General features: G+C 34.6%; 1 protein-coding gene across 3 annotated transcripts in view; it reads right to left on the bottom strand.

Moving 5' to 3' along the window:
- TAF4B (TATA-box binding protein associated factor 4b) overlaps positions 1–21,408 on the bottom strand; it is a 113,919-nt gene that overhangs the window by 29,782 nt on the left and 62,729 nt on the right. For 2 of the 3 annotated variants that reach the window (XM_011360402.2, XM_011360399.2), the window contains 3 exons: positions 18,380–18,531; positions 13,364–13,489; positions 7,658–7,714 (listed from right to left, as the gene is read on the bottom strand). In XM_011360402.2, the coding sequence (XP_011358704.1) occupies positions 7,658–7,714; positions 13,364–13,489; positions 18,380–18,531 (335 nt within the window). The remainder of the gene's footprint in view (positions 1–7,657; positions 7,715–13,363; positions 13,490–18,379; positions 18,532–21,408) is intronic. The other variant, XM_011360400.2, reaches the window with a different exon arrangement.

Here is a 21,408-nt window from a genome sequence, read left to right on the forward strand (position 1 = left end):
GTTCTTTAAATCCTTTAGATAATTGTTTTTTTTGTTGTTGCTGTTGTTGTTTTTAGCAGGCAAAACAGGTCAGTTAGTTTTAGGCCACAAGTTCAAAGTTGACTTCTGTGGTCTGTGACTTCAACATCAGATCAGTTTTCAAAACCTTTGCAATGCTACTTGGATCTGTCCCAAAAGCATGCCACTCAGTGGTCAGTTTAGGACCTGGCAGTGGTTTGTTAGTTCAGTTCTTAAAGTCTTTGGTATGCTGATTAGAATCAGATCTACATATGGCAAATGTGTAGCTCAAGAGTAGGAGTTTAAAACAACGATATGGGACTCTTTCCTGAGCTCTTCCCTTTCCACAATCTTCCCAGAAATTTCCAGTTCCCTGGGGCTCCTCTTTATGGTACTCCAGCCAGAAAACTGGAGCTTTAGTTAACATGCTTTGCTGCACAATTCTGCGACTCAGGCCATGTCTAGGGTCAAGCAGCAGAAAGAATGAGAGTGGAAAGTCAGAGGGTAGGAGAGGTGGATGGCAACTTTGCCACTTGTTTGGTGATATTTTGAATTCTCATCCTCCCCAATTTGCCTATTATTTACTTTTCAAAGCCCTCAAATAGCCGCTCCATGCACTCTGTCCAGGTTTTACATCTGTATTCAGTGGGAGAGACAACACTGAGGAATAATTTAACTCCATCGTCACTGGAACTCTTAAATGTTAGATTAACCAGAATTCTGATAACAGGTTTGCATTGTATTATATTCTAACTAGAGTTTGTTTAATAAAACTTAAGCCTGGTTGCTCACCTATACCAGCAATACACATCTTGCTCCAAAAAGACCTAACAGGCTTGACACATTCTTTTTTGAGAGAACCCGAACTAATTCCTTTATGGGTAGTAAAGACAGAAGACTTCATTTCTCTTATCACAGTCTCTCTGATATTAAGTAGAGGTCCATAAAATTCAAGCCAATGCCCTATAGCGCAACAAAGCAATAGTAGTTGAAGACTATTCCATCCCTGGTGTTTAGTACTTGTCTCTGCTCATTTTTAAGTGCAACCATGGTAGTACCAACTTTAATCAAGACCCAAACCACATTAATAAATTATCTTAAAGAACACACAAACTCTCAGAGGTGAAGTTCAACAGAAGTACTTCTTGATGCTAAACACATAGTTTTCAAGAACAAAATATACTGCAAAAATAAAAATTAATGAAAATAAAAACCAAAAGCTTTAGCAGAATCAGGAGCTAGATGAAGAATGAATAAATCAAGTGTCAAAGAGCCAACTCTCAACAGATACAGAGACATTTAACAGGAAGGACTAAATTATCTAGACAATTATGACACTGACAGTATGTAAAATCCAAAAAAATGTGTTTCTTTTCCATGCTTCAGGAAGGCAAGATATAAAAAAAATACAGGTACTGAAAGTACAAAAGACAACAGCAGAGCTGTCCTTCATAACAAACCATCCAAAAAATATAATGCGGTAGCATTTTCAGTCTGATTTTGCTACAAACTTTTGCAAAGTGATAATAAGGTATAAAGCAAATTAAAGAGTTGAGTTGGTAAATTAATACCTCTCGCAAGGATTATGTGTGCTGTCCAATAATAAATACATCAGTAGCAATGTAAATCAGCTAATGCTACCAGATAGGAATATTTCTAAGAATTTAAAGAAATGAGACGAAGTACACCACCAGGTTTTGAATTCAGCATAGGAAGAATTAAGAATGATGTCCTGCTTAGATTTCACAATTAAGGTTAAATGTACATAGAGATAATGAAAGTCTAACACCAAACAATACACTTTTAAAAAAAATAATAAAAATTTAAAGAGAATTTTAGCTAGGCTTTGGAAAAATTGACCAAACTGAATCTCAACAATGCTCATAATCACTTCAGAATTATTATAATTTACTGCGGAAAGCAAGGTTAAATCCCAAAATATTATACTATAGAAGAAACAATATCACATCAAACCCTATTAACAGATGAATCTTGAACCAAAGAAACCAAAAAGAAACAAGGTATCAAAAAATCACCCCTTTCCCCGCCCCTAATCTCACCCAAAATTCAAGGATACAACAAAAGGAACACAGGATCTTTTTCAACCCCTCAAAGACAGTAATTAAGCAGGCATTACACCAAAAAATAGTACAGGGTCTGAATATTTTTTTTATCTCAACCACTAAGGCTAGTTCTTATATTAGTACGCTGTCCAGAAAACCTGAAATTCTTGGATTTGCAATGTACACTCTGATGCCTTGCTAGTCAGCATTTCTAATCCATCCCTATCTTTCAGGAAAATAGCATTTCCCACATAATCTCAATTAGATACTTAGTCCCTTGCACTTAAACATAATACTTGATATATATACACATTGTTTAAGACAAATTTTTTGTGCTGTATTTACATTAGATTACAAAGGCTTTTTCCCTTAGTTCTCGCCCTTTCTTTTTTCTTTTCAATCTTCTTTCCAATCCTCTGGAAGGAAAAAAACACTAACATATCCATGGTCAGTCTCAAACTTACATTTAAGAGCTTGGTGGCATCTATCTTAAAATGTTTCTTTAGCTAATGTTTTTAAGCTGCTGTTTTTTCCTCTTATACCTCACCTTTCCTTAAATTATGACAGCTGCATAACACAAGCAGAGCATGTACTGTTACATTCTTTTAAAAATACAAGACACTTGAGGTAAGCTCAAACAGGTAAAGTTAACGTCCCCGAAGTGATATCTAGATAATGGCAGGCTAGAATTCAAGATTCCTGACTTCCAGTTCAATGTTTGTTTTTTTAAATAATATACATCTCTTCCACCAAAAGGGTAACATGTCTCTCAGACACACAGATCCCATACTTCAAAATTAAAGATGCATGCAGATGTTTCAAAGCATTGACCATTTAGAACAGCGGTTCTCAAACTGGCATGCATGAGAATAATCTGGAGGGCTTGTTAAAAATACAGATGGCTAGGAGCTTACCCCAGAGTTTATGATACAGTAAGTCTAGGCGAGGCCTGAGAATCTTCATTTCTGATGAAGCTCTAAATAAAATATTGACTTTTCTATGTAAGGTACACTAATCAAGAGATACAACCAATAAAGTTCTCTTATGAAAATATCCATTAAAAAGAAAAAAACCTAGTGTAGCTTTCCCAGTTCCAAGAAATAACCTACTGAAAAGGTAATTAGATGGTTACTAAACGAGATGCCAACTCTCAGATTCCCAAACCACAGTATTTTGTTTAACCTTTTTCTGGCCATTTAGTCAACGGAAAATTAAAAAGTGATAGATTTTAAAGGTCATCTTTCTCCTCTTAAGATCAATGATTCTAAGCGCAATCTCCAGAACATCAGCAGTGATAAGAGAATCACTTGGAAGTTCGTTGGAAATGCAAATTCTCCGGCCTCATCCAAACCTACTAATCATAAACTCTGGGGTAGCGCCTGGCAATCTGTATTTTTAACAAGCCCCCCAGATGATTCTCATGCATGACAGTTTGAGAACCACTGTCCTAGACCACTCATGCTTTGAAACATTTGCATGTTTCTCTGCTAAGTATACAATTTCTTTATAACCAGTCATTTTATGAATGTCCCTTCCACACAAAATTATTCTAATTGCTAGAAAGTACTTTTAATGACAAATTTCATTTTGTCCCGTCCAGTGCTTCAGTTTAGCTCATGAAGAACAAGTATAAAGTTTAAATATAAGTTGCTCTAATAGTTAGCATTAAATGTCATGTTTCACTGACTATCTTTTTAAATTTTGTTCTAAAAATACACCTTGACTTTTTCATATCTAAATCATATATTTCTCTAATCAGTAATAAGCCTTATTATTCAGTATCTTTTTTCTTTCATAATAATGCTTTATGGAGAACTGTACTACTTAAGAGTTTTTATGCCCTATATTTTCTATAAACAAAAATCCTACATACTTCAGGGTATAAGTTTTCTAATCCATTATGCATTTTAATCATTTAATACTTATTCTTTTGCCCAGTTTCTACAGGTTGCACTGTGAAGCTAATGTGCCAGCAGGTACATGTCTTGCATTCCTTTTTCTTCCTTTTATTGCAAATGAAAGTGGGAATGCTAGGAACTGTTAAAAAGAAAGTAAATGAATTCTTTGTCTCACTGTGCACAGATACACTCAATTCACATTTCCCAAGGGAGAAAAAAGATATTCAAAAGGAAATAAGGGTCACAATATATATAACAAATGTGTAAGGAATCAGGCTGTTTGAACTGCAAGGTCAGATGGCTTGCTCCACAGAATTCTGGATGATGTGGTAAGAAAGGAAAACATTGAAGGCTAGATGGTAATCTAGGACACACAGCACACACTTCAGACAAGTCTGCAGCTGCATTTAACAAAGATGCCCTTGCTTGTTTGAAGTTAGAATTTGGCAATTAGCAATCTATTTAAAACCTTTCACAAATAGAGGACAAAATGGAAAAATGTCAGTACTTGCATTTTAGAAAAGGTATCTAGAAAAAATTTTTAAAGATCAAAATTAAGTGTCCATATTTAAAATATAAAGTTACAATAGAGCCACATATTTTTTTTCCAGGCAAAAACAGAAAAAGGGGAAAAGCCCTAACGTTGAAACTAAAATGTCTGAATTACAGGAATATCCACAGACATTTTAGCCAGGCAACAATAAGGTTTTCAAATAGATAGATAACCTGTCAGGTCAATAAGAACAGTATGCAGCAGGAGCTCCTTCAATGGATTGAGACTGCGCTGGAGGCAAACCCAAAGGCAGCCTATTTTTTTTAAGTGCCAAACAAGAATGGCAAAATTGAAAGAAGTCAATAGGAAGGATGAAAAAAAATTATTAGACATGTTTATAAAAACTGGCCAAATTTAACAATTTGTCCTTATACCTAGAATGCAAAGAAATGAATATCCTCTAAAACTGGATTAGAAAGAAGAAAACTCAGAGGAGAAATGATCACGATCAAAACTCTAGTCCTTAAAAGGTAAAAGCACACATGGATTATAAAGTTATGTATGAAAAGTATTCAAGTTGTATAATGTTTACGTGAAAAACACATTGGCTGAAACATTTCTCAGCATCAATAAAGTCTAAAATTTCTCTAAACAGCTCTGCATTCATAAAATACAGTCATTAATCTTTCTACTATGACCAGCATGATAGGTGGGTAGGAAAAGGAAAGTAAAGCAATTTTAAATCAAGCACCTTTAAGGAATCAGTGCTGATTTTCACAACTGAACAAAGAAAACTTCCCAGAGAGCCAGACACAGACACAGAAACACAGACAGACACACAGACTGACCGACACACACACACACACACACACACACACACACACACACACTCACTCACTCACTCACTCACTCACTCACTCACAATCACAAACCAAAGCTTTCTACTTTCTACTTGCAGGGAAACAATTAGCATATCCCAAATGATAACTTTATAAATTACCATACAAGAAAACAATTTAACTTTATATTAAGATAGGGCCAATGATTTCTGCAACTAAACAAAACATGGTATCCCTGTGTGTTTGATTCTAAATTAGAGCCCCTTAGAACATTAAAGTTATTAAGAGCTCTAGGGGGCAGGGGGACGACAAAATGGCAACATTTTACTTTTATCAAACATTTATAACTAATACAGAGTGGCCCTGTTCTTGGAACGGGACCAATGTATTTGATTCTTTTTTTAATCAACAAGATTCAAGATAGGAAGCAACTAAAAAACTTTCAAAATATTTTGGAAATTATATTGAGTCTAGGAAAAAGAAATAAATGGAGGTGCAAGGGACAGAAAAAAAAAGGTTTGGTATTACCTGCTCTCATTAAGAGAAGTGGTTTTTTCACATTTACTCCTACTTTTTTTTTTTGAAAAATGCCGTCCACCTTTCATCTTTCAGGGAATAATTAAACACAATATTAAAAGAAAAACCAAAGAAACAAAACAATCTCATACAAACCTGAAGAAAAAATTAATCTAAGACCCAGCTATTTATGAAGGTTTATGAAGGAGGAACAGACAGGATATTTAAAGATAAAAGGGTAAACTTTCTGATATATATTTTCCAAAAAAGGGATGCAATTAGAAGAAAGTGTATAAGTATTTCATCAGTCCTTAATTAAAACAAAGAGGGATACCCATGACTAAGAGCAACAATAGGCTGCCCATCACCAAATAATCTATCATCAAGCCAGGCTTGCTTATAAAGAATTATAGGCATAGTTCTCATACAAATTTTTTAGATAATATTTTAGATGAATTTTCTGCTGGAAAGAAATGAGTACGAGAAATTTTGTTGTTGTTGTTTAAATAAAATGCTTCTGGTTTCAACCTTTTTAAATGTTTTCCCCTTTCCAGTTCTCCTCATCCCAATCCAGAAGCCCTCCCACCCAGAGTTCATGTGTTTTCCTTCTCTATTTTTATGAAAACACACCACATTGATTTTAAGAACCTTACTTGATTTCCATTTGTTTTGCCTCAGCCCCTACATTAATCCAAACAATAAGGGCCTTTAAAACATTCATAAATAACCTGCTGCTGCTGGCACCTAGGAGCCAAGCAGCAACGTTAAGCAACAACAAATTTCATAGTTCAAGAGGCACAGTTAAGGAAAAAGGTTGCTCAGAAAATCACTCTTATTTAGTACAAAGATCCTTAAAAATTGCATGAAATCAGTCAAGTAACTATAGAAACCAATTTCTTCAGCTTCATATCACACGTCTCACACCTCAATTGTCTTTATTATTGTCTGCTGTCAGATCCTTAATCAGAAATGTGAACAGGCTTGATGATTTATTCAGCAGGGAAAAGAATCTGTAGGTCAAGTGAAAATTTTCACACACACACCCATATACACACCACATCTTCAACCTTAGGTACTTTCATTTCCTTCTGTTCTCAGCAGCTCTGGGGGCAACTCCAGTGAGATCCAATATTAAGGCTCAATTAAAATAAGCTCCAATTAGTGGAGCTTTTTTCTCTGGGGCTAGAAAAGTCAGGAAATGGATATTGGGAAATGTAAAAAGTCAGCTACTGAGAGGAGGCTGCAGACATAAATGAACTTATTTGTTGATTTCTACAGTTGCTATGCAGAGGCCTCTGGGAGTAAAAGCTTAACCAGTCTAAGCTATAAACTAAAACCCCTGCAGCTAAACATGAACTGTGTGAAACACGGGCTCCATTCCAGAACAGAAAACTGCTGGGCCCAGAAAATTAAAAGCCAGAGGCATTTTCCATTTAAAACTAAATCCCAGTACCGCCTCCCAGCCAAAGAATTATAAGCAGTATCAGATTTACAAAACGAACAATTACCCTGGAAAAATGTAGTCTATTGTACAGTCCCAGATGCTAAATCTCAGAAGTTTCTCTCTCTCTTTTTTTTAATCCCACATTATATTCCTTCAAGTGTGCTGCTGTAGTTTACAAAGAGCCATTTCTAGACAGGCCTAAGCCTTGAAAATAAATTTTAAAAAGAGAGCACATCACTCATTGACCTCATTTGAAGTACTGCCCTTGCCTTTAGCAGTTCCTGTCCTTCCCCAAGGCTTCTGCAAATGGTATGCAACAGCAAAATAAACCCTGACCTAATTGCCAGGAGAGAGCTGCCAGCCTTCCCTCAAACACAAAGACAAACATGGTAACTTGAAAGTCCTACCTCTTTGGCTTTCTGCTTTAATCTCAGCTGTTCTGGATCTTCTTTATTGGAACGACTCTAGCAAAGGAAAAGAAAATTTTAATAGAAATTACTAGCATCTAAACACCATAGCTGCCGTTAAATATTTAATAAATGACAATTTTCTCTTGTGATTGAAAACCTTAGCTCCAGGGGAAAATGCCTCAGTACAGTCCTGTGCACACCCTCCCTTACCACCCCTCCCTCTCGTTGTCTGGGCCGGCTGCTGCAGTTCTAGCCCGAAGGAAGCTTATACTGAAAATGATGCTAACAATGTCAGTCAGGTCCAGTTGAGGCATAGCCTTGTTCTTGCTGGAACACTGAAAACTAAAAAACAAATGGAATGGATGAAGGAAAAGAAAAGGATAACTGTTGGCTTAAATAATGAAAACGATCAACACTGGCTAATCTTCAGGTGAAACCATTCTGGAAAAACATATGGTATTTCAAGAACTATAAAAATCAAGAACCTGTCTAGCTTTGAACCAAATCTCTCTTCAAAAGTGTAATTTTTAAAAATTAAGTATAAAATACATTCCAATGTTTCCATTGAGTATCTTATCATCTTTGGGTCATCTATAGCACTTAACAGAATGCTATACACAAGTAAATGTTTAATAAATGTTTACTGAATGTCACTCTCCATAGTGATTCAATTTAACATTCTAAAAATATACAATCTTACAGGACTGCTATTAAGAAGAGAGCAACCTTCCACACGCAATGCTATGATGGAACAAAGTATAAGGAACTTTATTTTTGAAACCATTAATATTTGTCCACTGAAAAATATGCTTGGGATAGGTGTATCCTTCTTTTCATCCTAACAAAGCTATTTAACTCCTAAGAAATCTGAATATTTGTTCTGTAAAATGCAACATTAGCTAATAAAAGATAGCTAACAAAATAAGAGCTAAAAGTATTCTCCTATTTCCCTAAGTTTACCTGACAGGTTTACTGGTTTATCAGTATTTTCGTTAAAGAAAAATAGAAGAAACTTTATAATTGAGTACTTTCTAATTTTAAACAGCTTAGCTAAATACCTACCTAAGATTCTATCCATAACTACTGATTTTTTTTTTCATTTTTCCCCTAATCTATTAAAACAACTTCACTTAAGCCCAAATTAAGACCAAGTCCTTTGTTATTCCACTTATAATATTAGGAGAGAATGTTCTATGTATTTATATAAAAATGTGTGCATGTGTATATGCGTGTATATATAATTTTCTACCCCATGTAAAATGGGCACATTGGGTATCTAGTCTTTGTCAGTCAATCAATATTTATTGATTATCCACAGTACAAATTCTACTGTGTATCACTATATGCACAGAAATGAAATAACAAGACTAAGTCCCGGCTTTCAAGTAACTTAACATTTTAAGAAAAGAAAAACAATTTTATAAAAATTAAATGTAATTAAAATATATAAAACATTTATGATAGGGAAAAATAAAAAAATTACTGACAGTGCTAAAAAGCTATAAAGAAAATAAATAGGATAATGTAATAGAAAGGGAGAGAGAAGAATGTGTGGGGGGTATTTCTTTAGGTAGGATGGGAGGGAAGACATCTGTGAGGAGTGACATTTGAGTAGAGATTTGAATGTCAAGAAGAAGGCAGCCATGCAAAGATCTGGGGGAAGAACACTCCAAGCAGAAGGCACAGTAATTGCCAAAACTTAAAATGGAAACAAGCTTGGCATGCTTGAAAGAAAAAAAGCCTGTGTGGTTAGAACATAGAAAAAAGTTGAAGGGGATAAGGTTAAAGACCATGTGTTGCCTTGTAGGCCATGATAAGGAGTTGGGGTTCAATTCTAGTTATAAGAACAAGTTACTGGAGGGTTTGGAGCACAGGAGTGAGATGCCACTGACATGACACTTTTGAAAGATCAATTTGGCTATGTAGAGGTTGTACTGTAGGGATCCAAGACTAGAGGCACAGGCACACAGAGCAATAAGGAGACTATTCTAAAACAACTACTGTGAATATAAAATTAGGAAAAAGATGAGGGCATCTTGGACTAGTGTCATAGCAGAGAAGATGATAAGTGATTAGATTTGAAATATATTTTAGAGGTAGAGCCAACCAGGTTCACTGATGGATTGGATATAGGGTATGAAGTAAAGAGAAAAATTAAGAATAACTCTTAGGATTCTGTCCTAAGAAACTCGAAAGATAATTCCAACTTTCTGAGAGGAAAAAGATAGGAGAAGATTTAGGGGAAGGGAACTCAATGTTCAGTTTTAGATGGCTAATTATTAGTCTAATATCCTATGGTGGGGGCGGGGCATAAGCTTGGCACAATCAAAGAAAAGTCAGTGTGATTGGAGCAGAGTGAGTAAAGGGAGTGATATGAGGCAAACTCAGAGAGGGAGGGGGTGCCAGATCATGCAAGGCCTTTAAAACTTTGGTGAGAAGTTTGAGTTTTATTTTAATGCAAAGAGAGGAAATCACTGAAGGCTTTTAAACAACAGAGACATACATGGCTTGTTATAAAAACATTATCCTAAAATTAGTATGAAAAATGGATTATAGAAGAAAAAGATCAATTCGAAAACATTATATAAGAGTCCCTGTGAAAGATAACTTAGGCTAACATGGTGACAATGGTGATGAAGAGAAGATGGATACATTTTAGAAATAGAATAGGAAGAAAATAGATTCAGGAGAGAAAAAGGAGTTAAAGATGACTTCTATGTTTTTTGTTTTGTTTTGTTTTGTTTTGGCTTGAACCAGGTGAATAAATGTGTCACATTTACTGAGTTAAGGTATTTTGAGTGGGGAAGAAAATCAGGAGTTCTTTTGGACACATTAAATTTGAAATGTCTACTGGCCAACTGAGTAGAGATTTCAAGTAGGCAGTTACTATATGAGTCTAGTTCCATAATATAGACTGTGTTAGGAATATAAATTTACAAGGGAATGCAGACAAAGAAGAAGGCCTAGGAGTAAATCCTGGGACACTCCAATATTTTGAAGTCTGGTAGAGGAGAAAGAGCCAAGAGAGAGTGAGAGCAAATATAATATATCCAAGAACAAAACAAGTACTTAATAGTTTGTGACCTTGTTTACAGCATAGTAATTGGAAATAAAATACCAATAAACTACTTCATTACACTGGCTGTGTGCTTGCTTATAATACTTGAGGGCTCAAGAAAGAGTATCTTCTCCTCTCCTAGCTGTCCTTCCCATTGCAGGAAAGGTCAGGATGGGGACTGAGACAGTGGGACGGTGGGAAGCTGCAGTGACATGGTTGTGGTGCCCCACAACCTTGTGGGGGATTGGGGAACATGAAGGTATAGACCAGTAGCCAAGAATGCAGGGTGATGAGGGGCTGGGGAGGCTCACCAAGGCATGGCCAGTGGGCATGGCGGCCAATTACGTGGACAATGAAATGAGGGCAGGGGTAACAGTAGTAGTAGACAGAAAAGTCAATCAGCATAACTTTGGGAGATTAGTTACATTGATCAAATAAGTAAATTGAGAATATAAGTAAATATATTGAGGATAACGAAACCAAGTTTCTGACTATGGAGAAAGTATTTATAAACATAGAAAACTTAAGGCTAGAAAGAACTCTAAGATATTGGAGTTGGAGGTATCCATATAAACTCATGGTTTTACAATATATATACACAGATAAAGAAATACAGATGTATGTTTGCATATATACACACGTGTACATATGAACATACCATACATATATTTCCTAGATTTGTCCACTGAGAGGGCCTATATTTAATGACACCCCATTAGCAATGAGCACACTGTATACTCTAATCCTGGTTTCTGGATATCATCCTCAATTAAAAAGATGCAGGGTTCCTTGGAGAAATGGCTGATACAAGGACTGGAAAGGAAGAGTAAAAGCTGGGCCTAAAATATCTTATGCCAAAAAAGTAAGAACATGCTCACAAAACGACAGGGACATGACTAATGGACAGAAGTGCCAGCTGGAAGGGTCTCTCGCTCAGGAGCAATTAGAACATAAAAATAAATAATGATAGTAATGGATTACAATCTGTTGAATCTAATAAAAATCCATGAGCCCATACTGATATAAATGCATGCAAGCGTGAATAAGAGAAAAAAGAAAGCTCTTCCATATGGTAGACGGCTAATAAATGTAGAAGAGAATAGGAGAATAAGGAATCATCATCTGACAACCATCATAGAGGTGGCTGATTAAGGGAGACATTATCTAAAATTGATACACAGAAGTTCGATGAGAATAGAATATACTGGTATATATAATCTTAGAATACCTTCCTACGAAAAATTCATCAATTACAATGGGTAAAACAGAGAGAATTGGTAAGCATTCACTCAACCAGGTTACAAGGCTGCCTTTTGACCAGCTGAGAAGAATGTAGCATCTCTTCTATCTATTCCTGCCAAGAACGCATGATCTAAGTCATGAGGAAATATCAGTTGAATAAAGGCTGAGAGTCACCCTACAGAAGGTAAAGTCTATTCTCTTGAAACCTATCAAAGACACAAAAGAAAAAGAAAGACTGAGAAAATCTGTGGAAGGAATCTGAAGAGAGGACAAGTGAATGTAACACATATTCCTGAAAGGGAAATGGACCATGAAGGAAAAGGAGACAGAGAGCTAAGACAACTGGTAAAATCTGAATGGTGTCTGTGGATTGGTAGAGTTACATTGTTCGCATCTTGACTTGGAGGTTTATACAAAAGAATGTCCTTGTTTTCCCAAATATATACTAGAATGTTTAGGAGTGGTGGACATCATGTCTGAAACTTGCTTTCAAAAGGTACAGAAAAAGACTAATCGGAGATGATAGTTGCACAACCTAACGCATATACAAAAAAACCTCTGAATTGAAAGAAAGGAGAATAAAAGAATGATAATATGTGTGTGTGTCTAGAAAGGGTGAAGAAGAAGCAATGAGAAATCTGGGAAGATGACATTTCTTTGTATAGTTCTGGTAACTTTTCTATAAGTATGATACAATTTCAAAATAAATTAGTTTCTAAAAAGTGATTGGCATATGATTAGAAACAAATACTCTAAAAGGAGAGGCTGCCAATAACACTAAAAATTAAAATTAAGGTGTTTAAAACACAAAATAAGACTAATGCCCAACCTTTAAGACTACGCACAAAGGCCCTAGGCCTACAAAGACATGTGGAGCAACAAAACACAACCTCTAATGGAATTAGCTTTCACTCCATCTGGCACTAAGAGTCCAGAAAAATGTTTAAATAAGGGAGAAAAGAAATAGCCTCACCTGTTCTCTCTTTTACTCTCTCTAACCCATTTCTGGCATCCCATATTTTGTTCCATATAATCTTAATTACTCTTATACTTACCCATACCCTTGCCTGTCCACTTTCCAAAATTTCCTCTTTCAACTTCAACTTAGCACATATCAAGTCATATCCCTAAAAACACCATGAAAATTTTACAAAAGTTTTTTACTTGGGAGAGTGGAAGGTATGATGCTAGGCACACAGATATTGACAGTGAGGAAACAAAAGAGTATGTCTCATTAAATTAGCTGAAAGCTACTGTCCTATACCATCCTGCTGTGAGAGATTTTATCAGTAATTTTATTCTAAGAAATCCTTCAGAGAAATCTAAAGACAGTCAAGCAATGATAAAGCCAGTTTTGACCTCCTTGCCAGGTCACATTCACTTATAAATCAGTAGGAACTTACCTTGGCTGCCTTAAGTAACATTTCTCTTTCTTCTAAATCCTTTCTCTGCTTCTCCAATTGATCCAGCTTTTCAAGAAATTTGAGCTGTGACCTGGTATCACTAGACAGAATGTAATTTTCACTTGTCTGAAAAAAAAAAAAAAAGGAAGAAAGTCTTATGACGATCTTAGGCAATGCATTCTACAACAGGTATTGTTATAAATCAACTAAAGGCAGTAACACCAACATATACAGGGAGTTAAATTTTCAGGAGGTAATATTTTGCTTTCTGTTAAAGTTAACAAGAAAAAGAACTTTAACCATCCTTAAAATTTAAGAGGTGATTAAGTATTTAAATTTCAAAGCTTTCCTAGTAAGTCAAGCAGATCCTAAGAACAGGAAATGGAAAGCAAAGAGAGTAGCATTTGTCTATAATCTAAATCTTTCTAGCTAAATTACTATCCATGTGAGTAGACCTTAATATGATTAATTAAATCTTAGGCCTGTGAAAGACAAAAAAAAAAACAACAATAACAATCATTTCACTGAAAAATATAACAGTTATCACCCTTATTTCTAACCTTGTCAAGTGAATATAACTTCTATCAAAATAACAACACAAAATAAGATGGCAAACATCAAGATCCTAAACTTTGTTTCGAGGATTCTCTTAAACTACGAACTTGGGCAGAAAGAAATTAAGTATACATTTATAAATGAAAGCCATAACAGAGAATTATAATTATTTGTCTTAATTGTTCCATAAAATGATAAAATCAACATTGTTCCATTTATTCTGATATTCTAGAGTATAAAACAGTGCTTTCCAATCTAAATATTTTTTCATTTTCTTCATCTGATATGACCACCTATTTTTCCACTCTAATATATATGTGTGTGCATGGGGTAGGGAGTGAGTGTATAGGGCAATCTTCCCAATCAATATTTACAACATCCTGCCATCTCCTCATCTCAGCAATTCAGACATCCAAGCTATAAGAGAGAGGGACTGAAGGAGACTGTATAATTGAAAAACGAAATGTTTTTAAACATTCAGTCCGACAGTCAGTGCCTGGCTTGGAGATCATGGGTATAGCTCCACTCCCATTTTTGTATTATCCCATGCTTATAACTGATTCAATTAACTGGGACTGAGAGATTTCATATGCCCAAGATTCTTTTTAAATTAAACTTTTATTGTTGGTATTTAACTAGATCAAAAGAGTATTACATAGTATAACGAACAAGGATGTATTAGTGCTACTTATTTTATTTCATGTGTAATGCAAAAAGAATTCTCAAATGCTTTTAAAGTTAAATAATATAAGAAAATATGGAATACATTATAGGCCAACCATCGAGGTATAAACATAATAACCAGTGGTTTCTTAAATACTTCATCCTTACCATTTATCTTCAGATATACTGGAGAGAGTTTACTGGCAGGATTTAATTTTTAAAAGACAACAAACACTAAATTAAAAAGGGGCACAGACTTTCTAAACTTTGACCCAATCTCATTCCCATGCTAAGATTCCTTCTCTTTTTCCCAGCTCTGACAGCCTCTGGCTTAACGAATGCAACATTCTTCTTTTACTCTTCCAGGAACTAAACAAATGAGTGCTTCCCCAATTCCTTCTGAGTTCCCAACCTTATTTAAACAACAGTAACCCCAATCTTATGACGTTCTTTCCTGTCTACCCAGTGGGCCTAACTGAAGTCTTCATGCACCACAGAGTAGAGTGGTTTAGCAATGAAAAATATAAGAACCTAGACCAAATGTTAACACCACCAAGTGAATCCCATCTCAAGAAAGCACTACAATCCCTTTCAACTGGAAAACATTGAAGTTTCTTCACAACCACTGACATGCAGAAGACTATAATATATCTTCAATGGGAAAACACCTGGCAGAAAGATCAAAAGCTTTGTACCACATGTGTCAGTTTCTACTTATTTACTGAAATCTCATTTTATGGACTGTGATTAATGAGAGAATTATATCTAACTGGGTGAAAGATTATCAGAAGTAGGTGGATATCAAATGGAAAAAGATGGTGGGATGTTGCTTTTAATCAAAGTACTCACTTTTGTAAAATTCACAGAGTAAAATTTCCCACACTATACAGATGAAAATAAATTCTATAAGGAATGAAGTGAAATATAAAGACAGGGCTAAATCTGTGACACAAAGATTATTACAAAGTCTACAAAACACAATTTTGAAGTAGATCCAAATATAACTATATGATTATTATTTCTGTTTAGTAGCTGCCTTTCTTTAAGTACAAATTCAGACAGCGCCATTACCTGTATTAAGGAATAACTGTGTGGGGAAAGGTAGGAAGGGGAAAATCATTAGGATAGGCATTGTACAAGACAGAAGGTTAGGAGGTGTTAGCTTTAAGCTACGTTATTCAGAGAGGTTCCAGGTAGGGTAGTAGATACTATCCATTTTGCGTGGGGTAACTAAATCCTTGGAACATATGCTGCTGACATACAACAGATAAAATGTCACTAAAGGCTATACGCAATAGAGCTTTGGATAGCATTTAGAATAGTAAATATTACCTGGAAAAATTCCATTCCATACTAAATTGTATATGTTACATTTTGTAAAGAAACTGCCCATTGTAAAGGAAAGTACACTATGTGTCTCTGAAACACAAGGGTGACTAAGGTGAGACTAGAAGAAAATCCAGGTTTAAAAAATAATAAGACTCTTTTAAAAGTTACAGTAAAAAGCCAAAAAGGAAGACTGAATTCTTCCATATTCCTGAACCGAAAGTAAGGGGTTATCAATTCAAAATAGATTATTATAAATTTAGGATATTCGTTGTAATTCCTAGGGTAACCGCTAAGAAAATATCTTTAAAAAATACACAAAAGGGAATGAGAAGAGAATCAAAACAGTATACAACAACAACAAAAAAATCAATTAAACAAAAAAGACAGTATATAGAGTAAATGAGGGACCAAAAAAAAGCTATAAGGCATACAGAAAAACAGTAAAATAGTTCTTCCTTATCAGTAATTACTTTAAAGATAAATGGATTAAACTCCCCAATCAAAAGGTAGAGACTGGCAGAATGGATAAAAAACATGATCCAATTAATGCTGCCTACATGAGATAAAAGCACATAAGTAGGTTGAAAATTAAAGAATGAAAAAAGATATTCCGTGCAAACAATAAGCAAAATAAAGCAGGGGTGGCTATTCTAATATCAGGCAAGAGAGACTTTAAGTCAAAACTGTTAAAAGTGATCGAGAACATTATATGTTGATAAAAGAGTTAATTCCAAAGAAGATATAACAAGAAAATACACACAGAGCACTCAAACGGAAGGCTCAAATACCTGAGGAGCCCTCAAATATATGAAGCAAACTTTGACAGAACTAAAAAGAGAAAGAGGCAGTTCTACAATGATAGTTGAAGTCCTCAATGTCCCACTTTTAATAATAGATAGGATATCTAGATAGAAGATCAACAAGGAAACAGAGAACTTAACACTTTATATAAATCAACTAGATCTAACAGACATGTGAACACTCCACCCAGCAACAACAGAGTATACGTTCTTCTCAAGTGCACATGGAACATTCTCCAAGACAGAACATAAGGCCACAAAACAGGCCTCAATAAATTAAAAATGACTGAATCATACAAAGAATCTTCTGATCACAATGAAATGAAGCTAGAAATCAACAATAGAAGGAAAACTGGAAATTTAACCAATGTGGAAATTAAACAACATATTCTCAAACAATCAGTCAAAACAATTTTGAGGGCGATTAGAAAATACTTAGAGATGAATGAAAGCAAAACAAACAATGTATCAAAACTTAAAGAATTCAGTGAAGGTAGTGCTCAGCAGGAAATGTACAGCAGTAAATGCCTACATTTAAAAAGAAAGATCTCAAGTCAGTAACTTACTTTATACCTTAAGGAACTAAAATAAAAAATGAGAGTGGGATCATTACTACTGACCTTACAGAAATAAGAAGGATTATAAGAGAATACTATGCATAATCATATGCCAACAAATTAAGATAACCTAGAATGGATAAGTTCTAGAAACACACATAAAGGGTGGGTTTTTCCTGATGATCACATATTTTTACACATTGGGGTGGGTTTTTCCTGATGATCACATATTTTTACATCAGTCCAGCAAAGTCTCACAAAGGTTTATACAAGTGAGAAACTCAGCAACTATAAATAGCCCTTCCAAAATTCTAAATGAAGCAGAAAGACAGAAAAAAAAAAAAAAACCCCAAAAAACCCAGAATGATTGCTCCAGAGAACTTACTAGTGGTGTGACAGCTGATATAGCTCTGGATTCCTTTTATCCTATGGCCAGGACACCATTCTTGACAATCACCATTCTTGCACACTCAAAACCTCATAAGGTTATCTACATACTATGTTATAAAAATCTAGCTATGAACATTTCTTGATGTTGGGGAGAAAAGTTGTCATTTTTCTTTTTCGTTCCTCATCACCCAATAAATTCGTTCTCCCTCCCCCAAACTGTAATTCAAATAAATCAAGTGCTTTCATCTTTATGATGACAAATGATCTGCTTCACACCACTAGGGTATTCTTGCATTTAATTTTTTTATAAAAGCAGTCAATGATGATAATGACTACACTAGTATTAGCATTCAATGCAATCATTTAACTTATTTAAAGGAACGTGAGTACTAGCAGAACACAGATCACTGAAGAGAACACAACTATCCGATATTCTATTCTAACATATCCTTCCCAATCAAAAGCTTTAGGAGGAGAAGCCTAAGGCAGAACAGATGTGTTTCAATCTACACTGACACAGAAGCTTTGGATACCTTTATAAACTCTTTTATTTGTCACGTAAGTGTATCCAAATAAGGCAAATTAGGAATGAGACTGATTTTCTACCAACATGAAATATGTCTCAACCATTTTCTTTCAAAATATACTTAGAATATGAATCCTTACAAAACAAAGAAACAAAACTACCTGAACATGATAAAGAGGAGAGAGAAGAGTCTTACTTCTTTAATGATCTCCTTTACCTTGTAAGTTGTCATTCGATGTTGAGCAATTGCTGTCAGTTTTTCTAGAAGGCCTCGTAATCGCTCCTGTGTTGCATGGGAGATCAAGTTCACAGCATCAGAGTTAAGTTCCGTAATGTCATGCTTTTTACCTGTGGAAGCAGAGAAAATCCATTACGTGTTTTAGTAGAGGCTGATAATTGAAATAATTAGCACAGCAGGTATTCTGTTCCCCCTGGAAGTCATACCCATTATGAATAAAGGTTTGGAGATTATGATTTTCCTGGTAAAGTCACAACTTCAAAGATCTTAGACATTATATTAATAAAACCTAGCCTGAAGCCTCAAAAAATATAGACATTGTTTCACTTAGCCTCTAGAATCATTCTCTTTGCAAGGTCATTTATAGGACAAAGTTAATAAGAACACAAATCAAGTCTAGTGTTCAGGGAGAAAAATGGTAACTGCAGAAATCAGTGCCATATTCTGTTAATTTTAGTAATTAAAAAAATAGAAAATTACATTTTGTCCTATTTGACACTGTTAACAATTTATGACATTTATTTCAATGAATTCAGACTGTCAGTCTCTGTTAACGCCTCACCTAAAAGACATACCTATACTCCAATCACGCTTATTTTTTGCACTAACTCATTCTGATAAATTGACCTAGTAATTAAATTACAAGTTGAAATGGGTTCAAAGTCTCGTTATTTCACCCATCCATTTGAATAACTTCTCTTTCACTATATATCCTTCCATAAACAAACCAAACTTCTATTCTTCCTTTTGCTAACTAGGATGAAACTTTCAGGAAAACAATTTGGACCACATACCCAAAGGCAAAAGTTCATTTATAAATCAACCTTATAACTATTTAAATAGTAATTCTCCAGCTCAGTGAAACCACCTGTATCAACAGAGACCTAAATCTAAAGATATAGGCAATTAGGTAGTCTAATTTAAATAAGCTTTTAATAGTGCTATTGTGTTTCTTTTTAATATATGCAGATACACAGAAATTTAAAAAATATCACTGTTTCTGCACGTCATCTAAAATGTATTCTTATATATGCATCAAAGTGTGAATGAGTATGGCAAAAATAAACTTAAATAAAAGCCAGCAAATCTTAAATAAATTCTTGACACTATTCCATAATAAATAGTAAACATTAATTCATAATGCAGGCTACAATAAACTGGACAAGAGGAAGATATAAAATTATCCAACTTCAAAGCTAAACCTTCAAAATATAGTTCATTACTTTCTAGCAAAACTGAATTCATTGCCAATTTTAGATTCAAGAGGGGAAAACAAACTACAAAGTCAAATCTACTTTAATAAAACCAACATAAACAAATAGCGGGGGCCTTCTACAGAAGGGATAGTACAATTTCAAAACTATCCGATGATTAAAATTACAACTAAACACCGGGTAGGTAGGGAATGACATGCCAATTCATGCTTAAATTAAAGAAAATGAACATTTACAAATATTTAGTGTTTTGCAGGGAAACTCTGAAAATAATTTCATATGTATGTATAAAATAGATAATTCATTCTATGTAAAAGACCATATTTTTAAAATATTAGAAATAAACAAGGCTGGGATTTGCAAACAATTCTAGGGCTTAGTGAACAATCAAATGTTCTAAGATCTTCACAAAACTGACAATAAAACATGACAAAGTTATAAAGTTAAATACCGTAAGAAAACTTTCCACTTTTAAATAAAGCGCCCACTTTAACAAAATCAACATGACTGATCAAGGAGATCTAGTTGGTGCTTGCAAGCTTCTTACGTGATTTTATAGAATGTCTGAGTAATTTAGGTAATTAGCAAAAAAAGGCAGAACACTGGCATGTTTACTCTTCTAACATATTCAAGTAGAAAAAAAATCCCTTTAAAAAAATTCTGTAAAGATAAAATTTTACTATAAATGGAAAACGTTCCTAGAAATACATAACTCCATTCACTCTATGGTATTTTTTTTTTTAAGTGTAGATAATTTAGAAGTAAGAAGTTTTGCAATTTCCCATGATATTAAATGACTAGTTCGTGCTTCATCATTAAGAAACGAAAACACAATAGTTGGATCTAGAATTCTCCTTGAAAGCAGAGTCTACAAACTAAATCTGGTCTCTTTTAGGGTATTACATTTGATAGAAATACAGTCTTGCCTATTTATTTACATACAGTCTATGCTGCTTTTGCACTGTAGCTGCAGAGTTGAGTAGTTGTGACACAGACCACATGGCCCACAAAGCGGCAAATATTTACTATCTAGCCCTTTGCGAAAAACTGCCAATCCCCGTCCTAAATGATCGAAAATGCTCTTTCAATGCTAAAAAATTTTCTATCATATAATCAAGGTTTAAATCATGCTAGAAATAAAATTGTAAGGGAGAGGATTGACAAAGTAATCTACTTCTACTCTACCAAAGCTCCAGGTTACAAAGAGTTCAAATAAATACCAGGAAATTTCCCAAGGTGTCACAGGAAGTTATAGTGCCTAGGCTTGTTCCAACATTAAGAAACTAGATCTTGTACAGTACAAAATACATATGCAAAAAAGAAAACATAAAAGAGAGAAAGAGAGAGGGAAGAAGGGATAGGGGAGAAAAGTCAAACAAAACACAAGCAAACATTTTACAATCAGCTCTTCTGAATTCCTATCCTTTTGGACAACTTGTACATTCTAGCTTTTCATGATCGAAGAAAGATAATATATACCCAACTTAGAGATAAAAAAGTAGTAATTTGCATAGCATACAGTAGGTACTCAAATATTTATTGAGTAGTTTATAAAGAAAACTTAAAATATGTAATAGTAATGTACTTTGCAGTCCTTAAATATACCATGGGTATATCAAAAATCAGAAACCTTCACATTTTTGTTAGACCTTCGATATAAAATGTAAAGGCTCTTACTCAAAGGTCACTAGCACTGGTCCCCAAATTTGACATGGGTGAAGGAGGAAAGCTAATTTCCAGTAAGGCCCAGGGTCAGGACAAGAAATGAGATAC

This window comes from Pteropus vampyrus, unplaced genomic scaffold (assembly GCF_000151845.1).
Source record: "Pteropus vampyrus isolate Shadow unplaced genomic scaffold, Pvam_2.0 Scaffold55, whole genome shotgun sequence".
Classification (NCBI taxonomy): domain Eukaryota; kingdom Metazoa; phylum Chordata; class Mammalia; order Chiroptera; family Pteropodidae; genus Pteropus; species Pteropus vampyrus.